Source organism: Pantherophis guttatus, chromosome 16 (assembly GCF_059756535.1).
Source record: "Pantherophis guttatus breed Tessera chromosome 16, ASM5975653v1, whole genome shotgun sequence".
NCBI classification, from domain to species: domain Eukaryota; kingdom Metazoa; phylum Chordata; class Lepidosauria; order Squamata; family Colubridae; genus Pantherophis; species Pantherophis guttatus.
In genome coordinates, this window is record NC_142078.1 from 15,865,336 (window position 1) to 15,884,928 (window position 19,593).

General features: G+C 46.4%; 1 protein-coding gene across 2 annotated transcripts in view; it reads left to right on the top strand.

Annotated features, from left to right (window-relative positions):
* SETX (senataxin) overlaps positions 1–18,597 on the top strand; it is a 39,923-nt gene extending 21,326 nt beyond the window's left edge. For both annotated transcript variants that reach the window (XM_087879998.1, XM_060684587.2), the window contains exons 13-25: positions 184–351; positions 783–933; positions 1,933–2,034; positions 3,710–3,825; positions 4,842–4,913; positions 5,760–5,909; positions 6,988–7,095; positions 8,204–8,391; positions 9,445–9,537; positions 10,626–10,790; positions 11,522–11,620; positions 15,848–15,935; positions 16,801–18,597. In XM_087879998.1, the coding sequence (XP_087736124.1) occupies positions 184–351; positions 783–933; positions 1,933–2,034; positions 3,710–3,825; positions 4,842–4,913; positions 5,760–5,909; positions 6,988–7,095; positions 8,204–8,391; positions 9,445–9,537; positions 10,626–10,790; positions 11,522–11,620; positions 15,848–15,935; positions 16,801–17,478 (2,178 nt within the window). In that variant the 3' untranslated portion in view covers positions 17,479–18,597. The remainder of the gene's footprint in view (positions 1–183; positions 352–782; positions 934–1,932; positions 2,035–3,709; positions 3,826–4,841; positions 4,914–5,759; positions 5,910–6,987; positions 7,096–8,203; positions 8,392–9,444; positions 9,538–10,625; positions 10,791–11,521; positions 11,621–15,847; positions 15,936–16,800) is intronic.
* The last annotated feature ends 996 nt before the right edge of the window (positions 18,598–19,593 follow it).

Below are 19,593 nucleotides of genomic sequence, written 5' to 3' on the forward strand. Positions count from 1 at the left end.
ACACTCTTTTTCCAAACTTGACTTCTGCCATTTGAAGAAAAGAGTTGGGGGTGTTGCTTGGAAACCTGACCCACCTGGATGTGTTGGGGGGAGAAGAAGACGACGTCTGCAGTAGGTCATGGAGATGGAGAGTGTCTTCTGATGACCTGGTGCGATTCTGTTCCTCCTCCCTTTTCCCCCCAGCTTCCTTACATGAAGGACTTCAATGAAGGGCAGAGGCGAGCTATTGAAAGTGCTTATGCCATGATAACCCAGCATCCATCATCACCCAAGATCTGCTTAATCCATGGACCACCTGGGACGGGGAAGTCGAAGGTGATCGTTGGACTTCTCCACCGCATCCTTGGTGAGGTACGCCATGTTGTGGTCCGCCTGCGGTGCTGGCAGCAGAGTCGGACAATGAGGAGGTTGGGGAGGAACATGGGCCAGTCCTGGAGTCTGGGGAAGGTTCGGACAAGGGCTCTGCGTCGGAGGCAGAGAGGGGGCCAGGGCCATCTGGCAGTAATGTGCTGCCTCCGGAGCCTCCAGAGTCGGACATCAGCGAGGCAGAGGAATGGGGAGCCTGTTCCCAGTGCGCACATGCTCAGAGCTGCCAGAAGGCAAGAACAGTTAAGACAAAAGGGGCGACTCGGGAGTAAGGCTTGGAGATGATTGGCCCCTCCCATAAGACCTAAAGGAGGACCAATGGCATGTGAGCCTTTGCAGGAAGCAACTTTGTTTGTTCTGGTCGGTTTAAATTCTGAAGCTCCGTTTTGATTCTGTGCTCCGTTTTTAATCTCCAGAGATCAGGAAAGGAGAATTCCGTCCAGAGGCTGAATGCCAAGATCAAGACGAACCGCGTGTTGGTTTGTGCCCCTTCCAACGCAGCCATCGATAACCTCATGAAAAAAATAATTTTGGGATTCAAAAAATTCCGAGAGAAAAACGCTTTAGGTATGATCGGGCTTCACCTCTCTTTTTCCCCCGCCCCCCCTTTTAATTTTAATTATTTGTGGTCATTGCCCTTTGGAGGCAGTAGGAGAAGTTGCACAAGGCTTAAGACATTGAAACAACCAGATGCGTTATGCGAGTTTGTAATACAGGTAGACCTTGAGTTACAACAGTTCGCTTAGTGACCGAAGTTACAATGGCACTGGAAAAAAAAGTTATGGCTATTGTGTGAAAGTTATTTTCACGTATAAGACCCATTGTAGCATCCCCACGGTCAAGTGAATAAAGTGAACACAGCCAGCAGTTCAATCCTGACCAGCTCAAAGTTGACTCAGCCTTCCATCCTTCTGAGGTTGGTAAATTGAGGACTGCCTGGGGGCAAGAGGCTGACTATAAACCACTTACAGAGGGCTGTAAAGCACTGTCAAGTGGTATTTAAGTCTAAATACTATTGTTATTACTACTGTCCGTCCTCCCCTCCCTCCCAATTCTTCCTTCCTTCCTGCCTTCCTTCCTGCCTTCAATTCCTTCCTTAATTCCTTCCTTCCTCCCTCCCTTCCTTGATTTCAGCATCTTTCAGTCCTTCCTTCCTTCAATTCCTTCCTTCAATTCCTTCCTTAATTCCTTCCTCCCTCTGTCTTCCTTCCTACATCCTTCCTTCCCTCCCTCCCTCCCTCCCTGATTTCAGCATCTTTCTGTTCTCCTTCCTTCCTTTCTTCAATTCCTTCCTTAATTCCTTCCTTCCTTCCCTCCCTCCCTGATTTCAGCATCTTTCTGTTCTTCCTTCCTTCCTTCAATTCCTTCCTTAATTCCTTCCTTCCCTCCCTCCCTCCCTGATTTTAGCATCTTTCAGTCCTTCCTTCCTTCCTTGTTGGAATACAGCGCTACTGCTATTTGCTTAATTATTTATAAAATTTGATATCTTGGCAAACAACATAGGATTTCGTGTCTGCTCACTCTGTCTTGAGAAATAACACAACTCTGCCTTTTTCTCCCTTCTAGGGAATTGCGGTGACATCAACCTGGTCCGTCTAGGACAACTGAAATCGATCAACAGCGAAGTCCGGAAATTCAGCTTGGATGATCAGATTGATCGCAAGATCAGTGAGTGTGAAATTGTGTTGCCTTTTTCCCCCACCCTCAAGCTCCTTTCTTGGGTTAGGAATTGGATGATGCCCGGTGTCTATTTTGGCAGCCCTGTTTATTTATTTTTTATTATTATTTTCCTCTTGGCTGAGGGATAAAAGAAGGGCCACTTTGCTCTTAACGTAGTATCAGGAAAGCAGAGAGATGTTTATTAGAATATAATACTCAACCGAATGGAATCTGGCTATTTAGAAATACCCCCGCAAACCATTAGAGATCTCGGAAAAGGAGCCTTGTAGTACAGTGGTCTAAAGCACCCTGTTATTAAGACCAGCTGCCTACAATTACTGCAGGTTCGAATCTCGCCAGGCTCAAGGTTGACTCAGCCTTCCATCCTTTCTAAGGTAGGTAAATTGAGGACCCAGTTGTGGGGGCAATAAGCTGACTTTGTATAAATATACAAAGGGATGAAGGCTATTGCTGAGCACATTGTAAGCCGCCCTGAGTCGCCGGAGAAGGGCGGCATATAAATAAAATTAAAAAAAAAATAAAATCTAGGGCCTGCTAGATCCTTAAATCTAAATCAGAATATTCCAGAGGGAACAGGAAGAAAGCACCGTATTGTTTGGACTGTAAGACGCACCTAAATTTACAGGAGGAAAACAAGGGGGAGAAAAAGTTTTTGGCCTCCACACTTTGTGTTTTCGCCCTCCCCGGCCCCCAGAAGCACTCTGCAGTGCTCCGCACGGCCCGTTTTTACCAAAAATGGATCCATTTTTGGGCTCCCAAGCCCTCCGTGCATCTCATTTTTGCCCTCCCCGGCCCCCAGGAGCACTCTGCAGGCCAAAAACAGGTGCGTTTTTGGCAAAAACGGGCCATGCAGAACACTGCAGAGTGCTTCTGGGGTGCAGGGAGGGCGAAAATGCGACACACGGACGGTTCAGGAGCCCAAAAACGCCCATATTCGGTATATAAGACACACCTAAATTTTCACCTACTTTTACGGATGGGGGGGAAAAGTGCGTCTTATACTCTGAAAAATACGGTAAGTAAAACTATTAAAGAAGGAAAGATCTCTTACCTTTAACAGGAGATTAGAAGGAGAGAAAACCGGGAACTGATAAATTTAAGAACAAAGGTATGGATGAATTGGAAACCAGCATTGCATGTAACCCTGGCTTGGCTCTTGAATACAGGTAGTCCTCCACTTACGACAGTTCATTTAATGACGGTTCCGAGTTACAAAAAGTGACTTATAACTTGTCTTTCCCACTTAACAACCGTTGCAGCATCCCCATAGTCACGTGATCAAAATTCAGATGCTTGGCACCTGGCATGTACATATGGCGGTTGCAGCGTCGCTCAGGTCACACAATCCCCCTTTTGCGACCTTCTGCCAAGCCGGGTTCAATGGGGAAGCCAGATTCACTTAACAACCGTGTTTCTAACTTCACAACTGCAGCGATTCACTTAACAACTTCGTAAAACGGGGCAACATTCCCTTAAACCAACGTCTCACTTAGCAACATCAATTCTGGGCTCCATTGTGTGGTTGTAAGTCGAGGACTATATATATATATATATATATCAATCTGAGCTTGAACCAGATTCTGGAGCGAGTGAACCAAATCTCCAATCTGGATGATTGGAAAGCCGGATGTCCAAAAGCCGACCTCCCTGTTTGCTTCTGTAGATAAGGCCATGCTTGGTAAAGATCAAGACCTCCAAAAGAAGAAGGAAGATTTAGATCGACGGTTAGACGCGCTTTCTCGTCTGCGGGCCATGGACAGAAGCGAGAAGGGGGAGAAGGTAACTACCAGATCCCAGATGGAAAAGTTACTTTTGGGATCATTATGGCAGTAGATACAGGGACGCGGTGGCTCAGTGGCTAAGATGTTGAGCTTGTCGATTGAAAGGTCGGCAGTTCAGCGGTTCAAATCCCTGGCGCCGCGTAACGGGGTGAGCTCCCGTGACTTGTCCCAGCTTCTGCCAACCTAGCAGTTCGAAAGCACCTAAAAAATGCAAGTAGAAAAATAGGGACCACCTTTGGTGGGAAGGTAAGAGCATTCCATGCGCCTTTGGCATTGAGTCTGGCCGGCCACATGACCACGGAAACATCTTCGGAGAGCGCTGGCTATTCGGCTTTGAACTGGAGATGAGCACCGCCCCCTAGAGTCAGGAACGACTAGCACATATGTGCGAGGGGAGCCTTTACCTATGTCAGTAGATGAGTGGGGACTTCTGGCTCCATCAACAATCTCTTGGGAGAAAAAAACCCCCACTAAAACACTGAAACTAAGTTATTTCTTCATCTTTCCCCTAAAATAGTCTTTTGGGAAGAGCTTCAGGAATTTCAGATAGACCTCGCCATTAGAAAGCCAAAATCTCTGGGCTCCTTGGTGCTCTCTGAGCTTGGTGGTTTTCTTGCAGACATTTCATGACCCAGCTAGGTAACATCATCAGTGCTAGAAGGGGATGGGGTTTGTGGAGAGCAGGAGGAGGAGAATTGTGAGGTCCTTGGTGATCTCTGAGCTTTGTGGTTTTCTTGCAGATGTTCCTCAATACTAGCTGATGAGGATGTTACTAGTTGAGTCACGAAACAGTAGTTTGATCTTTGTAATACTGCAGGATTTTATTTGATTAGAAGAAGCTGCTGATGTCTCAGTTTCTCAGGTCAAATATTAAAAGGGAAATGGCCGATGTGTGACAAGCTGTGGGAACGTCTGACCTGCGCCGGCTCCTGGGCCCGGTTTTCAACATAGCTTGCCGTAAATATTTGCTCTTGATTTTGAAAAAAAAGAAGGATTATTTTTGTTCTGTTTCAGAAACAACAATTGGAGGATGAAATTTGCCAGCTCTCGAAGGAGAGGCAACGCTTGGCTTCTCAACTCAAAGAGGTAAGAAATGACTTCCATAGAATCCATAAGGGTTTGTCATTCCAATAGGAAAATCCAAATTCTTTTCTGCCTTGGGAGAACAAAGGAAGTGGGCTGGATTTTTTTTTTTACTGATTTGGGTCTTGATTGTGCCTCAGCCACTGGACCAGATCTGTCTTTCTGGCAATGGTTGATATAGAGAGGATCCATCCCTGATCCGAATTGAATCAATGGAGTCTGTAGTTAAGCAAATCACGTGGACATTAAATGAATCTAAGCTGTGCCTGATTTTATGGTTCAGCATACAGTACAAACTCAGGAAATGGAGTTGACTTGAAGCCAGTTTGGCCTAGTGGTTAAGGCACCAGGCTAGAAACCAGAAGAACATGAGTTCAAATCCTGCCTTTGCAGTGAAAGCCAGCTGAGCCGCTTTGGGCCAATCACCAGGAGGTGGTGAGTTCTAGTTCCACTTTAGGCATGAAAGCCAGCTGGGTGACTTTGAGCCAGTCGCTCTCTCTCAGCCCAACCCACCTCACAGGGTTTTGGTTGTTGCGAGGAAAACGAGGAGGAGGAAGTTGTGTCGGATGTGCTCAACGCCTTGAGATATTTGAAAAATAATAAAGGCGGGATAGAAATAAATGATAATTGAATCAGGTTGTGTAAATGCAATCCAAGTGTACTCTGAAGAGAGAAAGCTCTTACAGATTCTGCACTTTTAGCATCGTTGTTCCTCAGGGGGAAAAAATAAAAGTAGACTTGTTTTGAGTTTTAAGTTCCTTCCGTGAAATCAACAATGGCCATTGCAAAGGGACTGGATCTCATCCCGGACCGACCCCCAGCACAAAAAAGGATTCTTTCACATTTTAGGCTCGCGGGCGATCTCAGGAATTGAAAGCAAGCATCATTTTAGAATCTCATATCATTTGCTGCACCCTGAGCACGAGCGGAGGGGTGTTGCTGAAATCGGCTTTCCGGAGGTTGGGCGGGGACCCCGTCAGCTGCGTGATTGTGGACGAGGTAAGACCCCGGCGGCGTGGCCACTACACCTTGGAAAAGTTAGCTACCTCCTGGGTACAGGCAGTCCTCGTCTTACAACCAAACCCTTTCCATTGCCGAGCAAGACGATTGTTAAAAGAATTTTGCCCCATGTTGCCACCTCTCTTGCCACGTTTGTTAAGAGAATCGCTGCAGGTGTTAAATTAGTAACCCTGACGTCGCTAAGCGGCCAGCCGTACACCGAGAACTATTAATTAATTAATTTTGCTGCTTATTCACCCATAGCAACTCAAGGTGGGGTACCGAATACAAAGCTACGTTTAAAACAAGAAAAACTAACAAAAAGAATCAAATAAATTAATATCGTACAATATAACAAAGTCACTTCCCACTCACCCCGCTCTGGCGACATCAGATCCCACAAGCCATTTAATGGGCTCCATCCCTCTCTAGATTCCCCAGTCCCGCTGGCAGAACCAGCGCCTTCCGGAAGAGAATTAGGGTGGGGGCCATTCTAATCTCGGGGGGATGATGTTCCAGAGAGAGGGAGCCACCACGGAGAAGGCCCTTCTTCTGGATCCCACTTGGACCTGTTTCCCACAGAAAAGAAAACACCGGGAGCCACAAAACCCTTCCCGTGCCTGACTATTTCTTGAGCGGCCACAAAACTAGCCTATGTAATTGAATTAAATGTTCTGTTTTCTTCTGAAACTTTTCTTTTCATGGATTTATCCATGGTTGGCTTACCGGGGGTTGAAAAGCTCAATAAATCGTGTGCCGGCGGGTGTCGCACATTGGCAGGTTGTGACGCATATTTTGAGTGACAGGGAGCCACAGCAGAGGGGTGAAAGAGCCACATGCGGCTCCAGAGCCACAGGTTGCTGACTCCTGCCCTAGGGGATGGGATCCGCAGCATTCCCTTACCTCCCCGCTCTGATGGGTCAGGTAGATGTGACCGGCAAGAGACGGTCCCTCAGATCAACTGTGGTTGACTCAGAAACTAGCTGTGTTTATGTCTGTGCTTGTTCCTCAACTCCTCCTTTGCAGTTTCTAACATTTTTTTCCCACCCTGGTACTTTTTGTTGTCGTCGTTAAAAAGGCAGGACAGACGTGTGAAGTCGAAACACTCATCCCTTTGATTCACGGCTGTAAGAAGCTGGTTCTGGTCGGCGACCCCAAACAGCTGCCTCCCACCATCAAGTCCCTGGTACGTAGTTGGGCCCTTTAAGACGTCCCCAGATGTGCAAAAGAAAGCCGAACTTCTCTTCCTGGCCAACAGCTGTTTTCCTCCAGGCTGCTCCGCCCAGCCCACCTCCCAGTTGTCTCGGGGTTCTGAATCCCCCTTCTTATTTCCCAAAGTGGCGAGCTCTGCTTTTTGTCTCTTCGTGACACTAGTGGGAATATTATCATCATCATCATTATTATTTTTAATCAGCTCCTAACGGTCTACAGACCGCCTTTGTGGCTGCCTTCAAGTTAATTGCAGGATTAAATTAATTGCTTAGTTCTTTGTCACCGCCTCCTCCGTTACTGCCACGGGGGCGGACTGCTTCTCCGCCTCCTTTCTAATCAAATCAACGATAGGGCTAAACACGCAGGGGAACTCACGGTCTGGAATTCAGGGATACTTGACTAATGAGATAATTACAGGAGCTTTTTTATTTCCCTGGTAGCTGAGCAAATGGAAAAAGTTTTCCAAAATACACCAGCCGTTTGGGGGAAAGTTTTTAAGGCGAAATAAATTAAGCTCAACTTACGATCTCCAAGCCACTGTACCTGTGGCACCTGGAGTTTAGTGGCCTTTGTTAAGCCTGTTCTGAACTCAATCCTCTCTCTTTTTGGGGGAGGGAAAGAGGATAAAAGCTTAGATCACGAAAGTTTGCTCTGTGCCGACCATAGTCCCTCATCAATTGAGTTGCTTGCCTCTATTTTTCCTCATCTGTAAAATGGGTGCAGTGTAACTGCCCTTCCACGTTGCTGCTGAAAGATGGGTGGAGATGAATTCCACAGTACAGTACAGTCCTCGACTTACAATGGTTCATTTAGGGACCATTCAAAGTTACGACGACACTGGAAAAAAAGTGACTTACGATCATTTTTCACAGTCATGTGATCAAAAGTCAGGTGCTTGGCAACTGGTTCGTATTTATGACGGTTGCAGCATCCCAACTCTGGTCAGAAAGATGGTAAAATGGGGTAAAATTCACTTAACAACTGTTGGGCTCAATTGTGGTCGTACGTTGAGGGCTACCTGTATATATTTTTTTTCAGCAGGGGGCAGCCCTCCTGAATGTCTTGTCTTCCCATGTTGTTAGAAAGCTCAGGATTACAAATTCGACCAGTCTATGATCGGCCGTCTCTGCAACCATCTCAAGGAACAAGATCAAGAAAATCTCTCGGGAAAATTTCCGGTCCTTCAGCTCACCGTTCAGTATCGGATGCACCCGGATATCTGCTTTTTTCCGTCCAAATATATCTACGAAGGGATCTTGACCACTGACACGTAAGCAATTTTAAGACTTCCTTAAAAGGGTTAAAAAGTGGGTCTGACGTTCCTTTTATTCCAGATCTTTGCTTTCCCCCCACCCCCCAATCGTGCCATTTTTGCCTATTTTATTACCCTGTTTCCCCGAAAATAAGACCCCCCCTGGATAATAAGACCAATTGGGCTTTTGAGCACATGCGCTAAAATAAGCCCCGCCTGAAAATATTTAAACGCATGCGCAGCCGATCCCTGCCATTTCCTCTGGTTAGGGTTAGGGAGACAGAGCTGGAAATCGGGTAAGGCGGCACGAGGAGCCCCGTCTTGCTCCACACACCCCAAAATAATAAGACCTGCCCGAATATAAGGCCAACCGCTTATTTCAGGGTTCAAAAAAATATAAGACAGGGTCTTATTTTCGGGGAAACGGTATAAGAGGTGTTTGGATAGCCCCAAGGCTATCCTTTTTGTGACGTCACAAACGGCTTATGTCATTCTGGGTTTTATTTTATTTTGTTTATTTATTTGGGGGTGGGATAGTTTCTTGTGTGTAAAATCATCACCGTCATTAACCTTCATCTAGCAATTCAGATTGTTTTTTTTTTTCTGATGTCTCTTAACTTTTCCCCTTTTTAAAAAAAATTGAGAGGCAATCTTCCAAAAAAAAAGTGGCATTTTTTTTTTTCTGAGTGGCAACAAGAAAATTATCAGTTTTTTGAGATAGGCCAGACCAAAAAAACTTGACTTCACACGTTTGACCTGAACTATATTAATTGATATATTTTGAAAGGCCTGAATGGTGTTTTCCATTCCTTCTCTGTTTTTCCCCCCAGTCAAATAGTAGTGGAACCAGTTCTAAGCTTCTTCCTAACACTTCCTGGGTTTCAAATCATGCTTTTGAACCTATTGCAATATTCCTACACCATTTCTCCAAGCTTGGTGTGTGTGACAAGCTAAAAAACTGGGCCATTCCTGTACGATTCAGCATCTGTTTTTGAAAAGCGACCTGGTGTAAACTCCTTAATTCTACTTTGCGTTGTTTTTTTTAATCCCACGGCAATTCTCCCACGACAGGAACATAGCAGAAGATCGCTGCTCGTTGGCGTGGCCTTTCCAACCCTACTTGCTTTTCGATGTCTTAGACAGCCACGAAGAACGAGAAAACGAGTAAGTTGTCTTGTCTGTATTGATTAAATGGCTTGTCTGACTCTCAGTAGCTGCGACAACTAGCCCAAGTTAACAATCACAGATGCAACAGCAAGGAAATAGAATCTAAAATAGAATAGAGCTGGAAGGGACCTTGGAGGTCTTCTAGTCCAGCCCCCAGCTCAAATAGGTCAATATCATCTTTGGAAACTTCCCTTTCAACAAACGTTTGTGCATAGGTAGTCCTTGACTTACAACCATTCGTTCAATGGCCGTTTGGCGTTACAACAGCCCCTGAAAAAGATGACTTGCAACCGGTTCTCGCACTTACAACCATCATAGCATCCTCAGGATCATGGGATCCAAATCGGGACTCTCGGCAACTGGCATGTACTTAGGACAGTTGCAAAATCCCAGTTGACGTGACCGTCATTTCTCTGCCAAGCGAAGTCCATGGGAGAAGCTGGCTTTGCTCAACGTCTGTAGGGTTCACTTAACAACGGCAGCCATTGGCTGAACAACCATGGCGTAAAACGGTTACAAAATTGGGTGCAATTTGTTTAACCGCTGCTTTTGCCCAACAAGGGGAATTCTGATCCCAAATTGTGATTTGTTTCTTCATGTGGGATGCAATATACAACAATCATTGTATTTTTATATTATTCCTGTTTTTGTTTCCGTTTGACGAATTTATAATACCGTGTTTCCCCCAAAATAAGACCCTGTCTTATATTTTTTTGAACCCTGAAATAAGCGCTTGGCCTTATTGCCATGCGCTCAAAAGCCCGATTGGGCTTATTATCAGGGGAGGTCTTATTTTGGGGGAAACAGGGTAAATAAAAATAAAATAAATTAAAATGAGGCATACTAGAGGACATAAAATTTAGAATACAGGCCATCCTGGACTTACCCACAGTTCGTTTAGCAACCATTTGAAGTTTCAACGGCACTGAAAAAAGTGACTTATGGCCATTTTTCACACTTACGACCATTGCAGCAGCATCCCCATGATCTAATTTACAACTTTAATTTATCCCTCCCTCATTCTCTTCCTCCGTCCCTCCCTCTTGTCCCCTAAATCTTCCCTTCCCCTGTTTCCCTTTGTTCAGCTCCTATTGTAACCCCCAAGAAGTGAAGCTGTTGGTGGAACTCATGAAGGTCCTTAAAGGAAAGAAGAAGGATATCAGCGCGCGTCAAATTGGAATCATCACTCCTTACAACGCGCAGAAAAGGAGGATACAGAGACAGCTGGATAAAGAATTTGGAGAAAATGGGTGAGGACAGGATGCTTGAACGGTGGCCATCTCCTCCATCTAATTACCCTATGCCCTATGAGTTGTTTTTGACACAGCATGGAGTACAGGTAGTCCTCGACTTAACAACAGTTCATTGAGTGTCCGTTCAGAGGGACAACAGCACCGATCAAACTTCAGGTGCTTGGCAACTGGCATGTATTTATGACGGTTGCAGCATCCTGGGGTCACATATTTTAACTTACTGCATCTTACTGCATGGCTTGCCGATTGCACAGTGGCAGATAGGACAGCACTCCAGAGGGTCAACGTCCTTGCCCAGAGGATCATCGGTTGCCCTCTCCAGCCGGACTCAGGGCGGCTCACAACAGTTAAGAAACATCTAATAAAAAGTTAAAAAAATAAAATCCAAATCTCCTAATTTAACAGTTAAAAGTAAAATTAAGACGAACAAGTTAAAATTAAATTAGAATTCTGGTCCCAGTTATGCTCGTAAGTCAAGGGCTACCTGTGATATATTTTTTTTCCAGCTGACCTTCTGCTTCCTTGCCTCTCTCCCCCCCCCCCCATCTCATGTGATCGTAAAACCTCCTAAATTAAGATTATTACTCCTCTTTCCTGCATTCCTCCCTTGTTTTCCAAGAGGGTGATTGGGGTTGTTTTTTTTTAATTATCTGGAAGGTGGGGTGGGGATTAAAAATACCATCCTGACTCATCTTCCTGTCCTGTTTTTTTTTTTTTCCCCTCTCCAGTGTTGGGGAAATTGACACCGTGGACGGATTCCAAGGCCGCGAGAAAGATTGCATTATTGTCACCTGCGTGCGGGCAAACAGCCCTCAAGGATCGATTGGGTAGGTCTCTGCCCCCCCCCCCAGTGCCAGGATTTGGTGCCATTTTACTGCAGGGATGTGGGGGGAGCGGGGGTCACGTTAGGCCTGACTCCTGGCCAGCCCCAATTCTGGAATAGAATGAAGCAAAACTGTCTTATCCTTGTATGCCCTAGAAGCCATCTTTCTACCTTTGTAGACACTTCAAGACTTCAACTCCCAGAATCCCCCAATCGGCATGCTTTAAGATGCCCCTTAAAGCTGCTGGTTGGAAAATTCTGGGAATTGAAGGCCGCCATTTTAAAACATGCTGACTAGGGAATTCTGGGAGTTGAAGCCAGCCCATCTTAACGTGTCTGGCTAGGGAATTCTGGGAGTTCAAAGCCACCCATCTTAAAACATACTGGGTGGGGAATTCTGGGAGTTGAAGTCCACATATCTGAAAAGTTCCCAAGGTTGAGAAACACTAGACACTACAAGGCGATGCAAAGTTTCATTCAGTCCCTTTGAATCCCAGACGGAGTCCTACTCTAAACAGCTTGGGGAGTCCAGCATTTAGTTCAACCCTTACTGGTTCACCGTGCAGGGTTTTTTTCTCAGAGATTTCCAAAACCTAGCAGTCCATGCTGGACAGCTAGCAATGACCTGCCCTGACTCGGACACATCACTAGGTCAGGGACACGATAAGTTGAATGGAGCCACTTCGTTACTGCTTTTAGTTTAGTTTTTCATTTTTATTTGTCAACTTGAATGGCGCCTGGCTCTTAAAGGCTCCACGCAAGTTGACACTGCTTGAAACAATTCCAATAAAATAAAATTAAAGGGAGGAAAAGGATTCAAAACAGGAAGAGAGGAAGGGCAGACCGGATGGAAACAAAGCAAATTGTCGCGTTCCACCTCCCCAAAGTCCTGAGTAGACAAGAAGTTCTCCTACAACTCTTCCAAACCGCAGCGGAGTGGAGACCATCCTGAGCTTAAGGGAGAACCAATGTTTTCTCTTTGAGTTCCTCAAGGTCGGAGATCTGCCCTCCCCTCCCTACTTGCAGGGAGTGCTGTCCCCACGTTTCTAGCTTCAGAAGCCCTCACTGCCGCCTTCTCTAGCAATCAAAAGCAGCCAGCTTCGCAGTTGGTCACCAGGTGGCAATCAAGAGTAGTGAATGAAATTTATTATGGCTGGACAACCTCTCTGTAGAGAGCGTTCGTTTCTCAAATCAAAGAGACTTTTAGACGGGCGGACTTCAACTCCCAGAATTCCCTAGTTGGCTTAGCCAGAGAGTGTTAGAAGTCGGTTCATTTTGTTATCAAAAGACCCAGATAAAAAAAACAAAACCCAAAGAGGAAACCACAAGCAATAAATCTTACTTTTAAGATTCAGAGGTTTATTCATGAGCAGTTTGGAACATGGGACGGCCAACATAGCAATGCAATTTCATGACAAAACTTGCATTATTAAACATTGCAATAGGTTTCAGTGTCGCACAGCAGGTCCTACAAGGACTGCTGTCGGGCAAGGACCCCATTCTCATCTCAAGCCACGTTTCTTATACTTTCTTTTTTTACTGATATACACATTCCATAGTTTCACTTCCTTGTTCTTTCTTACTGACCGTCATTGTCTGCAAACACCGGTGTGCACCTCAAACTTCTATCTATCGTCTACTTTCAGTTCCCTATTTCTCACAGTTTCAAAGTTCTGGTTCCAGATAATATCTCAAAACCACGTACTTCGCAGAAAAGTCAGCACATTAGAAATACGTCTGGTACATTTTGCAATTATTTTTAGTTTAAAACCTTGGTTCGGTGAGGCCTGCAAGCCCACTCTTAGGCCTTACTACAGTGGTGGGATCCAAGTAATTTAACAACCGGTTCTCTGCCCTAATGATTTCTTTCAACAACCAGTTTGTCAGAAAGTTAACAACCGGTTCTCCCGAAGTGGTGCGGATTGGCTGAATCCCACCACTGCCTTACTACCTGCAACTTTCCAATGGATATATTTCTCTTCTCACAATTTTATACCCCCATCTTTATTAATTTTATAAATAATCCAAGGTGGCGAACCTATCCAACGTACTTCCTCCTATTTCCCCCACAACAACAACCTTGTGGGGTGGGCTGGGCTGAGAGAGAGAGAGAGGGACCGGCGCCCAGTCTCTGTTGATAGGCCCAAAGCCACCCAGCTGGCTTTCATGCCTAGGGCAGGACCAGAACTCACATCTCCTGGTAATCGGCCCAGAGCCACCCAGCCAGTTTTCTTGGCTAAGATGGAACTAGAATTCCCAGTCTCTGGTGATAGGCCCAAAGTCACCCAGCCAGCTTTCATGCTTAGGGCAGGACTAGAACTCACTGTCTCCTGGTGTCAGGCTCCTCCTCTATCCTGACGCCTTACCCACTAGACCAAACTTCCTCGTAAGTTCAAGAAAGTTCATAAATGCCTCTTCAGGAAGTTTGTAGTTCAGCTCCTCTCCCATGAGCTTCGGATCCATCATCCTCGCCTGCTTAGAATCCTGGGCTTTTTTTTTTTCTTTTAAAAACCCTCCATCCCAAGAACCTCGTCCCCTCAAGCCAGACCAGACCGCCGTGTTTCAAAAACAAAGTCCTTCCCTTTAAGCTTTGGTTTAACAGCTTTTCTCCGAGGAGGAGGTGGGGGTTGGGGACTCAGGCTTGCCTTCGTGGCGTGTTCCCATTTCGCAAGTCACCTTTGGAACGCATGAAATATTCAGTCCCCGCGTGAAATATTAATAAGAGTGTTTGTACATGAATCAGAACAGCGTCAAGTCTCTAGGTGGGTCATGCGGGGAGGTCTTTCAAGGTCTCGGCTGGTGAAACAAATCCAGTGCCTTACTCCACTCTGTTCCCCTCCCACCCCCACCCCCCCACTTCACTGCCATCTCTGATCAGCCCCCCCCCCCACTTCACTGCCGTCTCCGATCAGGGCAACCTGGGTTCGAAATTAAGATCGATAAGCGGCCGCCAAACTCCAAGGCAGGCGGCTTAGAATCTTAGGCAATTCCCCGTGGAGTTTCGTGGGAGTAAGTCTCCGCTTAAGGTAAAGGGAAAGGTTCCCCTTGCACCTATGTGCTAGTTGTTCCCGACTCTAGGGGGCGGTGCTCATCTCTGTTTCAAAGCCGAAGAGCCAGCGCTGTCCGAAGACATCTCCGTGGTCATGTGGCCGGCATGACTCAACGCCAAAGTCGTACGGAACGCTCTTCCCTTCCCACCAAAGGTGGTCCCTATTTTTCTACTTGCATTTTTTTTTTTTTTACATGCTTTCAAACTGCTAGGTTGGCAGAAGCTGGGACAAGTCACGGGAGCTCACCCTGTTACGCAGCACTAGGGATTCGAACCGCTGAACTGCTGACCTTTCGATCGAGAAGCTCAGCGTCTGAGCCACTGAGCCACTGCGTCCCCTTACCACTTAGGTTTATGCAGATCCTAGGTACATCTAGAATGACGTGTCCTTAGCCCATCCTGGGCTAGAGCAATTATCAGTAAAAATTTATAGCTAGTCCTCCACTTAACAACCGATCGCTTAGTGATGGTTTGAAATTATGACCTGTTTCAAAAAGGGGACTTAAGACCGAATCCGAATTTCTGATGGTCTCCACTTTAAGTCAGCAATTCGGCTGCGTTTACGGCTGTTTGCTGCCTCCTGCAAACAGGTTCCAAGTAACACCCCCAACGAAATCAAACTCCGAGGCTTGAAGTTCCTCAAAGCTATATTTTATTAGAGATGTCATATTGGGCACATCTGGGAAAACCCGAATCTCAAAGCTTCCAGGTTTTCCCCACCCAAAGGAAAGTTCAAGTCCCTTCCCCCTGCACCCACAGGTCCATCAAAAGAACCAATCAGGTACCCTCCGGAACAGAAGATACCTCCTCATTCTTCTCAGCACAGCTGCAGGGCACAGTGGCCTTGACTTTCCAAAAGAATTCTATTTTGACTACGTATCTTCTTCGCTCTATACAATCCCCCCCCTCCCATTTTCCCACAGTAGAATTTGTGGTAGGCCTTGAAGCCTCAGAGGCATAAAGATGGCTTCCAGGTCTGACACCCCCTTTCCTTGACGTCCCGTCGGCAAATACATCAGTGTCTCCGGGATCAGCGGAAGGGATTTAGGGGATGAAAACTTCTCCTCTCCCCGGTCTGGATGGATCCAGGGATTGAAGCGATGGGGAAGAAGCTTAATTAATTCCGCCACTTGGCTAAGACAACCTCACCTTGTGGTGCCCTTTTCGCTGCTCCCTCTCCAGGTTTCTGAGAAGCCTACAGCGCCTGAATGTCACCATCACCCGAGCCAAATACAGCCTTTTCATTCTTGGGAAGCTGAAAACGCTCATGGTAAGTGGGAAAGGGCGAAATGAGGCTTTAACGGAATGCAATTTCTTCTATTCTTGTTTTATTGGCTCAAAAGGGAATACATGAGAACTGGATAACGGTGTCTTTTGGGGATGGGGGATGGGGGGGGACATCCCTATGCCAACTAGCCATGTGGGACTTTGGAGGTGGCTGGTGGAGTTAGGTACAGTTAGTCCTTGACGTACGACCAAACTGAGAGTAGAGTAGAGTAGAGAATGGAACGGAATGGAATGGAATGTAGGATAGGATAGGATAGGATAGGATAGGATAGGATAGGATAGGATAGGATAGGATAGGATAGGATAGGATAGGATAGGATAGGATAGGATAGAAATAATTAGAATAGAATAGAATAGAATAGAATAGAATAGAATAGAATAGAATAGAATAGAATAGAATAACAGAGTTGGAAGGGACCTTGGAGGTCTTCTAGTCCAACCCCCTGCTTAGGCAGGAAACCCTACACCACTTCAGACAAATGGTTATCCAACATCTTCTTAAAAGCTTCCAGTGTTGGAGCATTCACAACTTCTGGAGGCAAGTTGTTCCACTGATAAATTGTTCTCCCTGTCAGGAAATTCCTCCTTAGTTCTAAGTTGCTTCTCTCCTTGATTAGTTTCCACCCATTGCTTCTTCTCCTGCCCTCTTCCTAGACAGTTGGATGATAAGGGGGTCTTGTTCCCTGCAGAAGGGGTGGGTGCCCCATAAGGTCAGGGGGTTGGCCCTTCCTGCATCGGAGAAGGGCCAGAGGCCTGGATTTAGAGACTCAGCTGGAGCTTGGAGACCCTGAGGTACGAAGGATGTCATGTGACCTTTCCTCCCTTTGTCCCATCTTGGTCCTTTGCAGGAGAACAGGGACTGGAACGAGATGATCCAGGACGCCCAACGGAGAGGGAACATCATCCAGACCTCCAAGAACACTTACAAAGCCAGCGCCATGAAAATCCTCAAATCCAGATCTTTCCCCCACTCCGGAATGGCAACTCTAGAAAGAGACGCCCAAGAAGCCCCGACAGCCCTCGGCAGAGCCAAACCACAGCCCCTCCCCAGCCCAGACTCCACTCAACGCCCTCCGGTCTCCCTTCCCACTCCGGCTGGCAAAAGGACCCCTCAAGAGACAGCCAACCACCGGCCACCCCCGGTGGCCCCGGTGAAACCAATCCAGGAGAGACCGCAGGACCCCCGCCTCTTCAGACGAGCGGAGTCAGGGTTAAAGGCCACCGGCTGCAAGGAGGGTCAGACTCCGGCCTCGAGACCGTGTCCAGTGCAAAAACCCTCCGGACCTCTGACCGTTCAGAGCCGTAGCAATTCCGTGAACACCTTGGGGGAAACGCCGAGTTGCGTTAGGCCCGTGCCGAGCAGAGCCCCCTCCCCCTCCCCCGTGACCTTGGACCGGAGATTCCCCTTCCTGAACGAGCAAGTCAAGACTTTGAAAGACCGCCCCAATTATCCCCGGAGGACATTGGAGGTGTCCCGGGAGGAGGACGACTCTACCGAACCCAAGAAGAGACGCACCACTTTCTGACCTCCCCAAAGACCCCCTCCTTCCTTGCCAGGAGTCTTGTATTCGAGTCTTCCCATCACCTCTTGCCTGTAAGACTTGAGAGAGAAAGAGAGAGACTGACTGACTCTTTGCACGCCTGGGTCTGTATGCATAAATATACCGACACGAGGCAGATGCGCCTTCAAACAGAGCCATATATTAAAAGAACCCCAAACTCTGTAAGCCTTAAGGGCCATGTACATTTGTATAGCAAAGAAAGCTTTATTTTTTAGAAGCGAGGGAGTTGAAAGTGCCCATTAAATGCTTCCATGTGTATAGTGTCCTATTTAACCGTGCAGCCGCCCATCGATCGAGGACTTTTCTCAGTCACTGTGCTGGTATGTGTGGGAACCCCTCCCAACTTCAAGAAGCCCTCCTATCCCAAAGCCTGGAATCCTGCTTTTATTTCATCGCTGATTCTTCGGGATACACAACACAACACAACACAACAGGAGTTTGAGGAAGGAACTTTGCCCTGCTCAATTTCGGGTGCCTTATGGGGGTGGGAGGTGGGGAATTGCTGTAGCGACGTCAGCCGGAAAGACCTTTTTGCGCAAATAACAAAATAACTTCCCGTCTCCATTCGTTGAGAGATTCTGCAAAATTCTCATCACCTCCCTCGCCTGTTTTCTGATCAAAGTGCCTCTGGGTTTTTTTTGTTTTTGTTTTTTGCAAAGATATGGAAAGATTTGGGTTACCTTCTCAACTGGATTGGGAAAGGGGGAGGGGAGTCCCTCTCTCTGCTTTGCCCACTACTCTGCGGTAAATCTGATCTTTTATTAAAATCTTCCAATTTGGCAGTTTGTAATCAACTTTTCCCCGGCGTCTTTCCGTCTCAACATTTGGGGAGGGTCCCAAGTACAGGGAGGGAAAATGCTACTTAATTCTCACTGCCACTCAACCCTGGGCATTTTCACTTGATTTGATTAAAAAAAACGTTTGTGTTTATAAATATCAATACATATATATCCATCTATATATCTATATGCCCTTCTGTTATGAATAACCTAAATGTAAATACATTAAAATAGACCTTTTTAAAAGCTCTTCCACCCCCTCTTTTTTCCCCCTTAATAAATAATTCAGGTTGTATTTTCAAAATACACTTGGCTTTTTCTGATTCGTGCTTTCGAAAGGTGAGTTAAGGACTTGTGAATTAAGAGCGAGAGCAAATTACGTGCGATTTTTCCAGGGTTTTGGATCAGGGCTCTATTGCGTAGAAGCAAGTGAGTTAGTTACCGTGAGCCAATTTTTCCCCCTCCGAACAAAAACACCTTAATAGTTCTCTGATTACACCTAGATCCCCGTCCTCGGCACAGCAAATGGAGCAGCTCCTATAGATCTGGAGTCCCCAAAGCCTTTTTTCCCCTCCCCAAAAGGCCGCTGGACTTTGTTTTTGCTTGAAGACGTTTCCCTTCTCATCCAAGAAGCTTTTTTCAGTTCTGACTGAACGACGGAGGATAGAAGGATTGGTATTCCTTTACAGTCCTCTGGTCGTTAGCACTCTTTCTGAGAGTCGTTGAGGCCACTGAATAATGCAATATGGATGCGGAACTTTCTTGGAACTGCTGTGAAAAGATTGTGTTGTAAACAGGAGATGGGGGGGGGTGTCGTATCCTTCCCCCTTTGTTGAGAGAGGGCTGTTCAATTTTAACATAGATGGCCTCTTTGAGTCGTCCCTCTTTCAAACCAGCATCCCTCTCTGTCCAGGATGTGGGCTTTGCTGTCTTCAAGAATGGCCTGTGTCTATCAAATGAAGATGGGTTTGTTTTCCACCTACTGTGTTTCCCCGAAAATAGGACCCTGTCTTATATTCTTTTGAACCCCTAAATAAGCACTTGGCCTTATTTTCGAGGAGGTCTTTATTATTTTGGGGCGCATGGAGCAAGACCATCTTACCTGATTTCCAGCTCTGTCTCCCTAATCGTAACCAGAGGAATTGGAGGGGACGGGCTGTGAATGCGTTTAAATATTTTCGGGCTTATTTTCGGAGGAAGGCTTATTTTAGCGCATGTGCTCAAAAGCCCGATTGGGCTTATTATCCAGGGAGGTCTTATTTTCGGGGAAAACAAGGTATCTCCTATTCACGACACAGTC